The sequence below is a fragment of the Antrostomus carolinensis genome, unplaced genomic scaffold (genome assembly GCF_000700745.2).
Source record: "Antrostomus carolinensis isolate BGI_N321 unplaced genomic scaffold, ASM70074v2 scaffold29203, whole genome shotgun sequence".
Classification (NCBI taxonomy): Eukaryota; Metazoa; Chordata; class Aves; order Caprimulgiformes; family Caprimulgidae; genus Antrostomus; species Antrostomus carolinensis.
Genome location: NW_010303603.1, coordinates 218 through 14,540, shown reverse-complemented (window position 1 = coordinate 14,540; position 14,323 = coordinate 218). Strand labels below are relative to the sequence as shown.

Here is a 14,323-nt window from a genome sequence, read left to right as displayed (position 1 = left end):
GTACTGTTAGTGACACTGTCCCCAGCCCCCAGCCATCAAGTTCCAGGGTCCCCCTGGCATCAGGCACTCGTTTGGCTTTGAGCCACGGGGGACGGTCACCCCACCTGGGGGGCTCAACCCTTTGGGACCACAAACTTTTTGTGTCCCCTCTGCCCTGGCTGGTCACTCACTGCCTTTCCCTGCCAACAGCACACACCTCTCTGCTCCCCGGGGATCTACATCCGCACCCTGATCGAGGACAGCCCCGCGGCCACCGACGGCAGGCTCTCCATCGGGGACCGCATCCTGGCTGTCAATGGCACCAGTCTCATCGGGGCAGATTACCAAAGGTGAGTCACACCTCACTGGAAAGCCTGGTCTGGTATCAGCACTGTGGGAGTTACTGCTCCAGTCCAGGTTTTCAGCTGTTTTGCAGTAAAAAGAGCTGCGCAGGGTCTCTGAGTGCCTGGTGCTACTTATGGTACCACTCACCAACACAGAGGTGTGAGCAAGCTGCAGAGAGAGGAGCAACCTGTGCAGGACACTGGAAAGGGGGGAAGGCAGCTGGGTGGAGGGTTTGGATGAGAGATGAGGAGGCAAAAGCTGGAGAGCATGTTCAAGAAACAAATGAGAGCTCCATGAGGTAGGTCTCAGCAATGCAGACCTGCTCCTGCCCATCCCACCCCAGGCTTCCTCTCAGAGGCAGCAGGATGGGGCAGCTGGCACCCTGCCTGCCTGTCCGAGGCAGAGCCCAGGTGCCCATGGGGCTGAGCAGCTCAGGGCTTGTTTGCCCTCATCCTGGCAGCACTTGTGTGGAAGCCAGGCTCTCTGTAACGCTACCTGCAGAGGAGAAACAGACCCTGCTCGTAACTGGCACGGAGCAGAGGGTGCAGGTGTTTTGCAAATGTCCATGAGGGGCTGCCAGCCTGCAAGGAGCCAGAATTCACCTCTCTCTCTCCCTGTTGTCACTCTCTGCAGTGCAGTGGATCTCATCCGCTCTGGAGGGAAGAAGCTGCGGTTTCTGGTTGCCAAGTCAGACATGGAAATAGCCAAAAAAATCAGTTCCAACTCATCTTGCTCCTAGTCCTTGTGGTACAAGGGGCCTTCTGCAGCATCTTGTGGGTGCAGCTCTGGGTGAGGCTGACCTCGAGGAGCCTGGAGTGCAAGAGGGAGGACCAGGACTCCACAACTACCCTCAGTTTGCTCTTCAACACCTTGCTGCAGCAGATGAAAGGACGTGCAAGGGTGGTGCACGCTGCTCCCACTGCACTGGCTGGGAGCATCATTCCTGATCCATTGCCCAGCCTTGCCTTATACCCTGTGCTGTCCTTCTCAGGAGCTTTCCTGTTTCTCTGTCCCCTCTGGCAGGGGGCAGGAAGGGGGTGCTCCCCCCACGGGGACTGTAGGCAGGTTCCTCCATCCCTCTAGGCTGGCAGCCTGCTGTGGTCTTTCACACTGGCAGGCAGAAGGTTTGAAACACCTTTGGGATTTAAAGATTAGCATGTGGGACAGGCTTGGGCTTTGCTGTGGCAGCGGCTACCTGGAAAAAAGTGCCCAGCTCTAGGGCTGGTAAAGGCAGCACAAGCACCCAGGAGCAGAATCCAAAGCAGGATGTGTTGCTAGGAGTTAAGTTCCCCGGTGCCATAGCCTAAGTCAGGTGCCTTTCTGCTGCTGGGTCACAATCATGCTGTCCCCAGCCCTGCTTTGGGATGGGAAGCAGCTACAGCAAAGGGCTGACACCACCAGCAGTTCCCTGTGAGTCCTGGAGGGAACCCCTTGAAGAAAAGGACTCGTGCAGCAGATTTATTGTCCGACTCTGGCACCTCGATCCTGGCAGAAGACCCCCAGGACTGACTCAGCAGCATTGGGCATTCACAAGTGGACAATTTCTCCATGCAGGAGCTGTTGCTGCAGCTGGGTTAGTGCTTCTGTGCCTGTCCCTGTGACCTGGGAACGGTGGGTTTGTGCCACCCGGGACCTGAGCGAGCCCAGCAGCGTGTGGTGCCAGACCAGAGCAGTGGCTGACACTAGCCCAGGCAGACAAACATCTTGGCACCATGTTCTGCTCCTCTCCCTCCAGCTTTGCCAGGCCATTGAAAGGCCACCCTGTTCCTGCCCAGCTCAGAGCATCTCAGCAGTGTGTGTTGCTGATATACTGACAGGTGACAATGGGCAGCAAAGGCTCCTTTGGAAGGTCAGTCTTGCATGTCCCACAAACAGCTCTGCTATCTGCTGCCAACCACAACGGTGGCTGCTGAGGTGGCAGCTCCATCGTGCGGCTGGCCCGTCCCCTGCACGCCCGGCCTCCTGCCTGCCAAGTCCTCCCTGTGCTTTTAGCAACATTAACGGGATAAACCCGACCTGGTTTCCACATGTAGACAGATATCAAGACCTAGTTTAGCTGAACCCTATTAAAACAGCCTGCTACAAAGCCCTACATCACACCCTGCACTTACACCAGCACGGTCAAGGCTGTAGCAGCAAATCAGATATTCACATGGCATCTCACAACAGTGCTCCCAGGAGTGTGATGCTAAAAAATGGATGCTGAACAGGGTTGGCCTTAATTAAACCTGATCCTTCACTGCTTCATTTTTGGTTTCCGTGCTCAGTCTTGCACTTTGCAGGAGAGAGATGTCAAAATAATCCATGCAGGGGTAACGCTCCACTGTTGATTTCAACACAGCCTGGCCTGCCTTTTGGAGGGCAAGATGGACAAAGCACCTTCACCAAGACACTAGTGCCTTGCTTCTCTGCTTGGCCACGCTCCCACCAACCAGCCTGGGGTGCTGCCTCACCAGGGACTGGGAACAATGCGTCCCTCCGGCCACTGACTCAGCTGTACCAGGCTCAGGGCCCCACAGGGCTCCTGGTGATTCACTCCACTTTGAATCACGTAGGTGTGTTGGCCTGTCATCCTCCACCGAGCTCAGCAGGTTTGTAGGGCAGAAAATGGGCTGCCTAGAGCCCCTGGGCAAACTGCAAGCGTTCCTTACTTCCCCTCTGCCCTTGAGCCAGGGCTTGGGGGAGGCTTGGTTTGCACTAGACAGGATTGGGGCTGCACCCTGGCAATTTCCAGTGGTACCAACGCATCCCTCTGCTCCCCACTGAGACTGACTCTCCAGGCACCCCTGGAGGTGGGAAACAGCCCCAGCACTGGATGTTTCTCACAGTGCAGTCAGGTATTGAAACAGACTGTAAATAAACCCGGCTATTTACTAGCGTGCATGAGGGCTTGCTTCTCCCAGGAGGAGCAGGGGGATGTACTTACTTCCCCCATTTGTTAATACTGTACAGCTGGAATGTGTATAAACGTCTCCTGCAGACACAGAACACAGCATGGCGCCTGTTTGACACGGGGCTGATGTATGTTAAATGCTCTCGGTGTCAACAATAAACTGGATCAATAAATCTCTCTAAGCTCCCGTCTGGTAGCTGTCTTTTGAATCTTGACATCTTCACTCTGATGGTAAGACAGAAGATCAGTGAGGGCTCAGAGCAGACTTAACAGAGTCACTTCTGCTTCCTCCACCTCACACAGGCCTTTGCTTGGCTGATCTGCTGCAAGCAGAGAGGTGATAGAAGAAGCACACACATAACCAGGGCGTAGCAAGGGCCAAGGGGAGGGAGAATTAAGTCAGAAGAGGGGAGGGAAGAAGCACCTCTCCAAAGGGCATGGTGTGCTGGCAGCCTCCTGCCACAGTCACACAAATCCACTGGGATTTTCAATCCATCCTGGCCAGGGAGAGATAAGACAAGTTTAGAAAGTAGAAAAACAACAGGCACTAGGAGACAGAAATACAGCCTCAGACCAGAAGAGCAGCCTCAGTTTTACTGATTCCTGTTTTCTGTTTCATTCACAATCACTTGATCCTCATTTCCAGTTCCAGGAACTCAGCCTTGAGCAACAGCAGTTTCTGATGAGTTCCAATAGAGGCTGGAGCCTGTCTGAAACCTCGTGCCCTCACCCTGGCATGGAGCCAGGAGCTGGCTCTAGGAGACGGGTGACTATCCTGAGGGCAAAAGGGAGAGTGTCATTCACCTCTCTCTGAAACTGTGTGCTGGCCACGTTTCCAGGCAGCGTGAACAGAAACTGAGCCACACTTGGCATTTTCAGTAGGTTCATGAGCTCGGTTGCTCGGATGAGGATCTCCTCAAGGTCCTCCTCACAGTAAACAGAGGTGACAGCAGGGCTCTGCACAAACGTCCTCATCTTGGACAGGAACATGGACACTCTGCAGAAGAGGACATGGACATCAGCTGGCAGGACCCTTACACCCAGCAACATCACTACTTAAGCCTGTGTACTCCAAAAGATTCTGTTGCAGGTGAACATCAGATGCTGCCCACCCCCTTCTCCTGATGCACAGAGCATGAGTCAGCAGATGAGTCCTACTTCCCCAAACTCTGCTCCTCCACAGCTTGCATCCTCTGTCCTGTTTCAGTTTCAGGTTCCATCAGTTGCCAAGCTTATTTAACACTAGCCAACACCTGTGTTTGGACCTATGAGATCTGTACGTTTCAGCCCTTTGCCTTCCCTGCCATCCCTCCTCACCTGGGGATCAAGTCCTGGCTGCGAGTTGCCAGCTTGGTCAAGGTGGCCATAAGGACACAGATGGCATGAGGTGGGTATTTGGGGGTGCTGGCCAGTGGTCGAAGCTGGGTGATTTCAAACAGCACAGCCTCTAAAGTCTCAAAGAACCAGCTGATCTGCTCCACAGTGCAGCGCTTGTCATAGGACACAGACATGTACTCTCCAATAGCCCAGACCTGAAGTGAAGGCAGATGTGCTCAGGGCAAGCAAAAGGAAAGGGGATTGAATAATTTTTGGGGAATGACAAATCAGATTAGCTAATGCTAGGACAGAGGAGAGGAGGAAAGGGAAGGTGACCAACAGATCGCACCACAGTTGGAGCAACCTGTGGCAGAAGCAGGCAGGATCGTGCTTACCACATGGGTGAAGATGGCTTCCTTGTTCTGGATGTTGCTGACTGCTCCTGAGAACTCCAGAATCTCTGTAGACAGTTCCGTGATGAGTGCAGGGTGCAGCTTGCAGAGCATCACCAGCTGCGAGCTCAGCACCCTGGAAGAGAGACACAGGCAGAGCTCAGACCACAGGCAAGGTGGTCATCACCAAAGCAAGGAGGTGCTGGCAGCAGCCAGCCACTGGCACGGTGTCTGTACACTCAGGATGTTCCCAGCAGGGCTGAAGGTGCAGTTCCCATTTTGTACCCTCCAAAGATGTGTCACAGCAGGGACTGGGTCACAACTGAGAAGGTTGCTGGGCTGCCCTGGGATGCCAGACTGCAGCCAGCAGAAGGGCTGGGAGCTCAGCTGGTCCTCTTGTCCCATCTCACCTGTACACGTCATCTTTAAAGGCTGGGATCTCGTAGAGCTGGTCGCTCCTCTGCAGCAGCAGCACCACCAGCTGGTTTATCAGTGCTCCATCTGCAAACTGAGAAACAGCCCTTGCTTCAGCAACACCAGTGACTTCCAGCAGCCAAAACCCAAACTAACCAGCCAGGTAAGATGGCTGGCAAAGAAACAGCCTGATCTAGCAGGAGGGGAGCAGTGCACAAAGCAGACATCAGGCATTCATTCTGCTTTCACCCACCTGCTTTACAGCTGGCTTAGAGAACAGTGTAAAGCCTGACACTGCACCATGGAGCTTTTCTATTCTCCAGATGAAGTAGGCAGCTCAGTGCTGGTTCATGCCAGTATTAGACCATCCCACTCTCCCCTCATGCACCCCTCTGTTGAAGCTGTAGCATCTTAACATTATGCTTTTACAACTGCTCTTCACGTAACAAGAGATCCCCGCAGAGGATCCCTTCCCCAAGAGGGCCTACCTCTGCCACCACCCTGAAAAAGAGCTCCAGTAAGACAGGGACAGTCTCTGCGCATTGCACGACCCTTGGGCTGCTGGCCAGTGATCCCAGTAGCTGCCGAAGCGGAATAAGCCTGTGGGCAACAGAAAAGTTACGTTGAAGGCTGGTTCCCAGCTACTCTCCTGGCTGCCCTTCCCTATCCCCCCACAAGCCTCTGAGCAAAGCTAACACAAGGAAGATCAAATCCACCTCACCCCAGCTGAGAGAGGCTATGCCTGTCCCAGCAATCCCAGTGCTACCTCCCAGAGCTGGGTGACTGAACCAAACCCTTGTGACAGTCTCCTACAGCATCCTCCTACCTCTCTGGGGCATCCTCAGGAGTAGACTTGCTGCGGAGAAGATACTGGAACATGTTCTTGTAGAGGGGATGGTGAAAGGCTTCCAGACAGGTGGCTGGCTTCACAGCTGGGTCGCAGGCAGCCTTCTCTGAGGTAGGAAGAGCAGCTGACCTAGCAGGAGGCACACACAGAACATGCTGCATTATGAGAATGGGCTAGAGCAGAGCTGGAGTCCTGAACAACAGAATAACTCCCTTTCCACTGAAACAGGGACAGCAAGTTGGTCTAATCCAGGCCCTCTGGAAGCCAGAGAACCAGCATGACAGAAATGATGAGCTCAGATCTCCTGGGCTCAGGCAATAGTTCCAGATTTGCTTCTGTATCACCCCTGGGAAAGGAGATAATGGTGCTCTGTATCACTGAAGCCCACCAACATCTTGCGTCTAGGACAACTCCCTTTTCTAAGTACTCCCAAAAGAGCTGCTAATGTCAGGGAAGACAAGGAAGAGCAGAGATACAGCAGTGAGAGTCAGTCCCCATCCTATCCCATCTTCCTGGAGACTCACAGTTCCCAATAACCTCAGGAAGGAACTTCTGTATGCTGCCAGGAAAACAAAGCTGGAGAAAAGGGGTAAGAGCAGGGAGGGAAGACCAGGTAGCCCACACCTCTGTGTTGAGATGGTGGCTCATGGCAGACACTCCAGTATGTGGCAATAATTTGGAGCTGGATATGGAGAGGGGAATGACAACAGCTCCCTAAGCCCCCCGAAAACAGTCCAGTACTGAAGTGTAAGAGCCAGTCACCTTCTCTTCCCACGCACAGCACATTACCAGGAAAACTGGGCTGACATCTGTGCAGTTCTGTGTTAACCTGACTGTAGCAGATGCCTCTCGCTCTGTGATAGCAGCAGCCAGAGGGCAGCTGAGGCTCAGAGAAGCGTGTACTAGGTTATGGTCAATGTCAAGACACTGATTAGCAAGTGAGAGGAAGGCAAGGTAGCATTACCTCAGCTGGATGTCCAGAGCTGCAGTTAAACAGGGCAAGTCGAGCAGCATATGGAAGATCTCAACAGCTGTGCCTGCATCCAGCAGAAATGGAAGTAGGTCCACAAACTCAGAGATAAGGGGTGGGCTGTTCCACGCCAGGAACTGCAAGGAACAAGTATAAACCGCCACACTATCCTGCTACTCCACCACACACCCAGACAATTCTCACACTGTGACCAAAAGGGATGGGGAAGGGAAAGTTACTTCTGAAAAGTAAAACCAGAGAAATCTGAGGGTTTGGTTAAAACCTGGGAGGTTGCTGGAAGCTCAACAGAAGCATCTGGCAGCTGTTTCAGTGTCTGGCAATCTGCAACTTATTGAAGTTTTCAAGAAACAAAGTGCTGTATCCTAACTGTGTAATACTAATGCACCCTCCTCTACAGGCAGTGCTAATCACACCAGAACCCTCTTCCCTCTTCCAACACACTTGCTTTTATCACAGTCCTTCTTGCCCATCCTTCTTGGCCACGCTCTCCCTAGCACTGCCATGGAGGGACACAGAAGGCTCCAGGGTGCACCGAAAGGTTCTGGGGAACAGAAAGGAACGTGTAGCAGGCTCTCTCCTGTGCCGCTCCAGCAAGCTGTACCTTGAAGAGATTTGGGAAGCTCTCCCTGAATATGCTGGGGGTCTCAGTGAAGAGCTGGCTGTTGTCTTTGCAGAACTGGACAAATTCGAAGGCCAGTGATGGGTTGTGGAAGAGCTGAGCCGGAATGTCAGTGAGTAAGTGTTTGTAGATCGCATCGGAGTTCACAGCTGCCATTTTGCCTGGGAGGACACAGCACATAGCTGAGCACAGCCCACCCAGCAGCTCTGCCAACACAGGCTCTGGGGGCTAAGCTAAATCTGGGTAATGTTTTTCTACAGAGCACAGGACAGCCCAGCTTCTGGGAGTCCTGGAGTGGGACCACCCATCCCAAAATACAGCCAAACTTTCAGGAAAAAGAGGTGTGCTGAGAGTACACAAGACTAGATCACGGGGGAAGGGGTGAGAGCTGATGACTTACCGTGGTTCAGGAAGAACTGGGCAATGGGCAGCAGTGCCCTGGCATAAGAGGCATCCCCACAGATTCTGCCGTGCAGGATTTTCAGGATGGAGACTGCGCGGTACACGTAGGAGGAATCCTGTTTGCAGATGATGTCCATGATTGTCACTGCCTCAATGAGACACTGCAGGAGAGCAGAGGGTCTGATTAGAGTGGGGGAAGCCACAACTCCCAGAGCTTCAGCCCTCACCTCTGTGTACGTACAGCTTTCTGCAGGTCTCCATCATCTTTCTTCAAGGGTCCTGCCAGAGAAAGGAGTCCAAGTTAAACTTTGAATCCAAACAGGAACATTAGGCTGTCAGTTTGAGCACTAACCCAGATTTCAGGATGGTTTGGAACACATACTGATCCTGATTCCAAGTTAATGAGAACCAAGTTCCACAGCCCTCCCTGCAAATCAAGGGTAGGAGGCAGAACACGGCCATTGCCTCCAAACATCTCCCAACACCCCAGTTCATGCTGGTCAATAACTTGCACCAGCAACTGCTACCAGTCCCATGCCTAGAGCCTGACTGTGGATTCTAGGGAGTGAGATCCCAGCCCAAAGAGGCAGTGAACCAGAAACATTTTCAAGAACACTACTAAGAGGGCTCCAAGGAGGGTTCATGGCAAGACTCACGCCGGTTGCTCTGCTCAATAAGCCGCTGGCAGTACTCGAAGGCTTTCTCCCGCAGACGGTCCTTTGGGGGAAGCAGGCGACTAGATGTGAATGTAGTTGAGACTATGGACATAACAGACCTGTTCATTCTTGGTTTGTCATCTACAGAATAAAGGTTACCACGTTATCAGTTCATGTTGTGGGCAGTGTAACCCACACATCTGCCCAGCAACAGTGAGGGAACTGTTTGTCCCCAGGTACACTGCGGAGAAAAGGAGGCTGGGGAAGAAGGGAGTGTTACAGGAACACTAAGGAGATGCTGCCTCCCACCACCCAGGCCTTTTTTCTCAGGGATTCATGGGGTTTTGCCTGAAACCAGTGGACTCACTGAACAAATAATTCCTTGTGGAAGGGTCACAGTAAGGATCAGTGAGGAGGTTTTGTGGTGTTCCCTCCCAAAGTTTCCCTGCTCCTAGTCCAAGAGCTCTGAACTCTTGCCCATATCCCTGCCACTTGCTGGGTTGCTGGTGCAGCCACCTCATCATCTGCACTCCTCATGGCAGTGCAGCCCACATTGGCCTTTGGTTCATACCTGAACTACGTGTCTTCAACCCCTTGCCCCCGTAGCACAGCAGCCAATTTCGCAGCATGGAGAAGGCTTGCACGTTGAGCCACTGGTCCTGTGTGTAGCACTGACCCACTGAGAGCACTGTGAAGAAATCTGTGGCAATGGCACCATCCACCTCTGTGACAAGATCAGGCTGTGAGAAAAGATGCAGCAGGTCAGATTCCCAGGGAAATGCTAAGTGAGATGGCAAGGAAACCTCCACTGAACTCACAGAGACAAGTAGCCCTGGTTTCTCTGTACGATGGGGCCTGCAGGGGGGCAGTCATCCAGTGAGAGAAAAGCCAACTGTGTTGGATCCCATCTTTCCCCCACCTGAAATGCTCCAAACATTCCCCCTCTCTCTGACACAGGCCTCATCTGCAATCAGCTTTTACTCCAAGGTACACAGTCACTGAAAGACTCTTCCCTCAAAACTACTTCAAGGATCAAAGAAAGCTCTGGCTCTACAGCAGAACTGCTAAATCTTGGAGCTATAAATCCCCCTACTTTGCTTTCCTTTGTGTCTTGACCACTTAACCCACAAAAAGTGTCAGAGAACAGCAGCCCTTCTAGGTTACCATTTCCTAAAAAAAAAAAGCTGATTTTGGGAACCTGAAATAGCAGATAACTGACTAACAAATGCCCCTGTGAGATGGTCATGGCAACTCAGCACTCACCTGTCTGGTCCTGGGACTGGAGAAGAAGCCTCCAGATGGTCGAGTGACTCCTTGCTGAACACTCGCATACCTCAGCCAGTGAGCCATCTTCTTACTGACTACATTGGTCTGCTCTGTACAAGGAAAAGCCACAGGCTCATTGTTAGATCAGGCAGAGAAGCAGCTTCTGCAACATAACTCTGCTGCCCCTGGGTTGCTGTTCTTTTCCTCCAGCTTAGATCACTGTCTCGCTGATACAGCAGTCAGTAAAGAAACTGGCACCCCAAGGTGGATGCTCTATACGCCTCCTCATACCACTTCAGAGTCCAGATCACTCATGATCATTTCATTTCAGAGCTCTGTGTCCTTTTCTAATTCATAGCCACTGAATCAGTCTTATTATTGCTTTGCCTCTTTCCTCAGAGAAAAAGTCAGGGAGTGAGTTCTAGAGCCAAGGACTTCTGGTACCAGATCAGCCAAGGGGTACTGGTTCCTTTGTCTCCATCCACAGCTGCTATTAGGAAGAAGGTGTAAAAATATTGTCAAATCTATTCAGGCAGCAGCTGGCTTCAGCTCTGCAGACAAAGGCATAAATCCCTCACAGAGAACACCAGAAGCTAAGGCAGGTAATCCTGCCTGCTTGGCCAGCCCATATGCCCTGGCCCAAAGCTTCTCCTGCACACTGCATGACATACACAAACCTCACAGAAAACTCCCACTTTTAACAGCAGTTTCCAACTCCTACTCCTAGTCAAAGCCTTGAGAAAACCTTCTAATCACTATACAGATCACAGCCAGATGGTAATCTCAGGCCTTCCTATATATTTACCTTCAGTTAGAGATTCTGGTGAAAGACTGATGACATTTGAGAGGACAGGAAGAAGGTATTGAGCACCCTGACCCTCAGGTAGTCTTCTTTCAAGGACTTTTACAACACGCTGCCCCACAGCAGACACTTCAGCCTTATTTCCCTTAAGAATAAAGCAGAGGTGAAGGTAGATAGATAATCTGCTAATGCTAGAGGTCAATACCATACAAACTCTTCCATCAGGCATCAATACCAATGTCAAACATAAAAACAACGCACAGCACAGGCTATTTTAGCACATTTTACAGAGATCTTCTGCAATGTGAATTCACAGATCCCAGGAGGGGAAGAGTACTCTGATGGAGCAACAGGTTTGTGGATCAACCATCACATGAAGTGGAAATTAACAACTGCAATGGATGTCTTCAAATTAAACACTATGGTCTATCAATTTCAGAGCAGAGAGGACCAGCACTAACTACTCCCCATGTGGTCAGTTTCCTACCTCAATTGTTAAATTAGAAATTTATGAGCAGAAAATGGACTGCTGCAACATTTTCCAGGACTCTCTGATTAGTCCATATCCTCACAATGTGAAAAACAAAGCAGCTTCCTCTCTTTGGAGGCTGTTATAGCTGTGGCTCTGAGATCCTATCAAACCCTTCTATCCAGGATGACTTTGTTAAAGGTGATAGGTGGACCCACAATTCTGACAGATTTTCTTTCCCCATGGATGTCATCATGCCAATAAAAAGTAAATTTTGTCTGCTGCTCCAAGTCTGGGACAGCTGGCTGCTGAAGGCAGCAAACAAACACCAATCTCCAACACTCCCCATCTACTAGTCAGATTGGTACCAGATCACTAGAAGCAATTAGGAAATGACAGATGAGCTTCCAGTGAGGAATTTCATATGGGAACCTCATCCATGACTGGAGCTGCTTTCTATGCTCCTCTTGTGAACAGACGTGAATAAATCAACCAAAGCAACATACAGAGAAGGAAGCTGAAGGTTCAGGGATGGGGATCTGTGCAGTGAAGGAAAGTGGGAGAGACAATCTCGCTCCTCCTGCAGACACATTGCTGCAGCTCACTGCAAATGATGGGGCTGTTTATATGTGTTGCTGACACAACTCTTGTTGCTCAGAAGAAAACCAGACTGAACTAAAATTAATGGCAGCTTTCCAGCTCCTAATGCAACACCAGAAGCTGTGTTTTCTGGAAAACCAAAAGCTTAACAAAAAGAACATTAGCTTTGCAGAGACAAGGGGAAAGTGGGGCAAAGAGAAGGAGGATGATTTTCACCCAAAGCAGTGACAAATGAAAAGATGCAGAAGGTGTTTTTAAAGGCTCTGCTGAAGTGTGGCTGCTTTCATCAATCAGGCAGCTGCACCCCAGGTTTGAGAAGTGATACTGAAATAGCTAAAATATAACAAGTTGTAATAATACAAAAAGTTTATGCAAATTTCTTCATAGTTTTAGTTGTAATCTAACAGAATATTAATGTACAGAGTATGTTTTTGCATTGTAGAACGCAGGACAGTCTCGAGGCTGGGTATGGAAGAGAGGTGCTTTATAAGGCAGCACATAAGTAACACAGCACTGTTTTCTGTTTCTGTGTTTTCATTTCCTCTAACTAAGTAAGACTCAAAGGAGTAATCAGAAATGTAGGAGGCATTTCTAAGCACATGGTGAAACTCAGAATGAGAAGTTTCAGAAAAGCCTAGAAAAATATTTTATCTTTAATAGACACAATAATAGTAAAAGAAGAAGTAGAAGGGGGAAAAAAAAAAGGTTCCCAGTTTATTCCCCAAAGGGGAAGGCAGCACTCAGAACAGGAAGGTCCTCGTGTTTTCTTCTCCGTGGAGAATCTAGATCTTTGAAGCACCATCCACATTTAAAGCCCTACATATTTTATAGGTTTTGTGTATATTTTTTTTTACACTTGAACATGAACGCCAGTATCATAAAAAGTAGTAAATTCACTCTCAGATTTTTTGCTCTAAAAGTTCAAGTAGCCTGACATGAAGGCTATTATAGCAGCTAGCACTGAAGAGTTCCTTTCTGCTCCCAGTTGGTTACAAGCCTACTTGAGACCCTCAGTCTGTACACAGCACAATTTTAAGCAGTCTTTGTTAACAAATACTAAACACAAAAAAGTTGCCATTTTTTCCTACACAAAGCAGAACAATAAGGTTCCTTAAACAAATATGGAAATGCTTCTGTTTTTTTCCTAGATACTTTCAACTGATTTTCATTCTCCATATGATTAGCAAACAGGGAACAATCAGAAAGCAAATCCATACCGACAAGGGAAGATTTCTGACTTGGTCATTTACCTGAGCCAAAAGGACGGAGGATACCAAGCTCAAGAGCTTTGTATCTTCAATTTCATCACAGGAGAGGATCAGATCATTGCAAGGTGACATCTCTCTCAGGATGGCAGCACATAACACCTGAATCTGCTCAGGGCATTTGGATGAACACAGCACTGTCTGCAACAGTTCCACGAACTTGCCATCTAGCCTGCAAGAGTCACAGTAAAGCATCACTGCAAGGCAAGAAAAGATTCAGAGATATATTTCACACCTCTAGTATGGTGTTCATTTTTGGGCCCCTCACTACAGGAAGGACATTGGAGTGCTGGAGCGTGTCCAGAGAAGGGCAATGGAGCTGGGGAAGGGTCTGGAGCACAAGTGTGATGGGGAGCAACTGGGGGAACTGGAGTTGTTGAGCCTGGAGAAAAGGAGGCTGAGGGGAGACCTTCTCACTCTCTACAACTCCCTGAAAGGAGGGTGTGGAGAGCTGGGGGTCTCTTCTCCCAGGTAACAACCAACAGAATGAGAGGAAATGGCCTTAAGTTATACCCAGGGAGACTTAGAGTGGATATTAGGAAAAAAATTCTTCACCGAAAGGGCAGTCAAGCATTGGAACAGGCTGCCCAGGGAGGTGGTGGAGTCACCTTCCCTGGTGGGATTTAAAAGAGGGGTAGAGGAGGTGCTCAGGGACATGGTTTAGAGGTGGAACTGGCAGCGTCGGGTTTATGGTTGCATGGTGTAGAGGTGGAACTGGCAGTGTCGGGTTTATGGTTGGACTTGGTGATCTTAATGGTCTTTTCCAACCACTACGATTCTGTGATTCTTGCATATTCTTGGTCTTGGGATGATCTCCCTGGACAGTAACCCTGACTGATACCATCTTACCATCACCACTTCTGAATTTCGTTCCTTAGTGCAGCCTGACAGAGCTCTCAGTGACACAAACCCTTGTTACGATCCCGCTGCAGAAGCAGGTGGGCACCTTCTGCTTAGCAATGGGGGGGGGAAAAGGCAAAGAGGGGCTTTACGTTGTGTGATAGGAAAACTCAGTGTTTTCAAAACAGGGTGTTTTTGCAAAGCACTAAATCTCCCCCCCCCCTTT

General features: G+C 50.2%; 2 protein-coding genes across 2 annotated transcripts in view; one reads left to right on the top strand and one right to left on the bottom strand.

The window, feature by feature from the left end:
- The window catches only part of RADIL (Rap associating with DIL domain), a gene marked incomplete at its 5' end in the record, with an annotated part of 9,534 nt that extends 8,471 nt beyond the window's left edge, over positions 1 to 1,063 (top strand). The window contains 2 exon segments of the mRNA XM_029084061.1: positions 190 to 329; positions 958 to 1,063. Coding sequence (XP_028939894.1) covers positions 190 to 329; positions 958 to 1,063 — 246 coding nt within the window.
- Positions 1,064 to 3,871: 2,808 nt separating this feature from the next.
- AP5Z1 (adaptor related protein complex 5 subunit zeta 1) overlaps positions 3,872 to 14,323 on the bottom strand; it is a 10,656-nt gene continuing 204 nt past the window's right edge. Inside the window, exons 2-16 of the mRNA XM_010164166.1 lie at positions 13,243 to 13,429; positions 10,927 to 11,068; positions 10,119 to 10,231; positions 9,427 to 9,595; positions 8,856 to 8,996; positions 8,441 to 8,478; positions 8,198 to 8,360; positions 7,780 to 7,958; positions 7,152 to 7,294; positions 6,167 to 6,316; positions 5,829 to 5,940; positions 5,337 to 5,434; positions 4,930 to 5,062; positions 4,535 to 4,749; positions 3,872 to 4,214 (exon numbers count right to left, since the gene is read on the bottom strand). Of these exons, the coding sequence (XP_010162468.1) occupies positions 3,944 to 4,214; positions 4,535 to 4,749; positions 4,930 to 5,062; positions 5,337 to 5,434; positions 5,829 to 5,940; positions 6,167 to 6,316; positions 7,152 to 7,294; positions 7,780 to 7,958; positions 8,198 to 8,360; positions 8,441 to 8,478; positions 8,856 to 8,996; positions 9,427 to 9,595; positions 10,119 to 10,231; positions 10,927 to 11,068; positions 13,243 to 13,332 (2,157 nt within the window). The 5' untranslated portion in view covers positions 13,333 to 13,429 and the 3' untranslated portion in view covers positions 3,872 to 3,943. The remainder of the gene's footprint in view (positions 4,215 to 4,534; positions 4,750 to 4,929; positions 5,063 to 5,336; positions 5,435 to 5,828; positions 5,941 to 6,166; positions 6,317 to 7,151; positions 7,295 to 7,779; positions 7,959 to 8,197; positions 8,361 to 8,440; positions 8,479 to 8,855; positions 8,997 to 9,426; positions 9,596 to 10,118; positions 10,232 to 10,926; positions 11,069 to 13,242; positions 13,430 to 14,323) is intronic.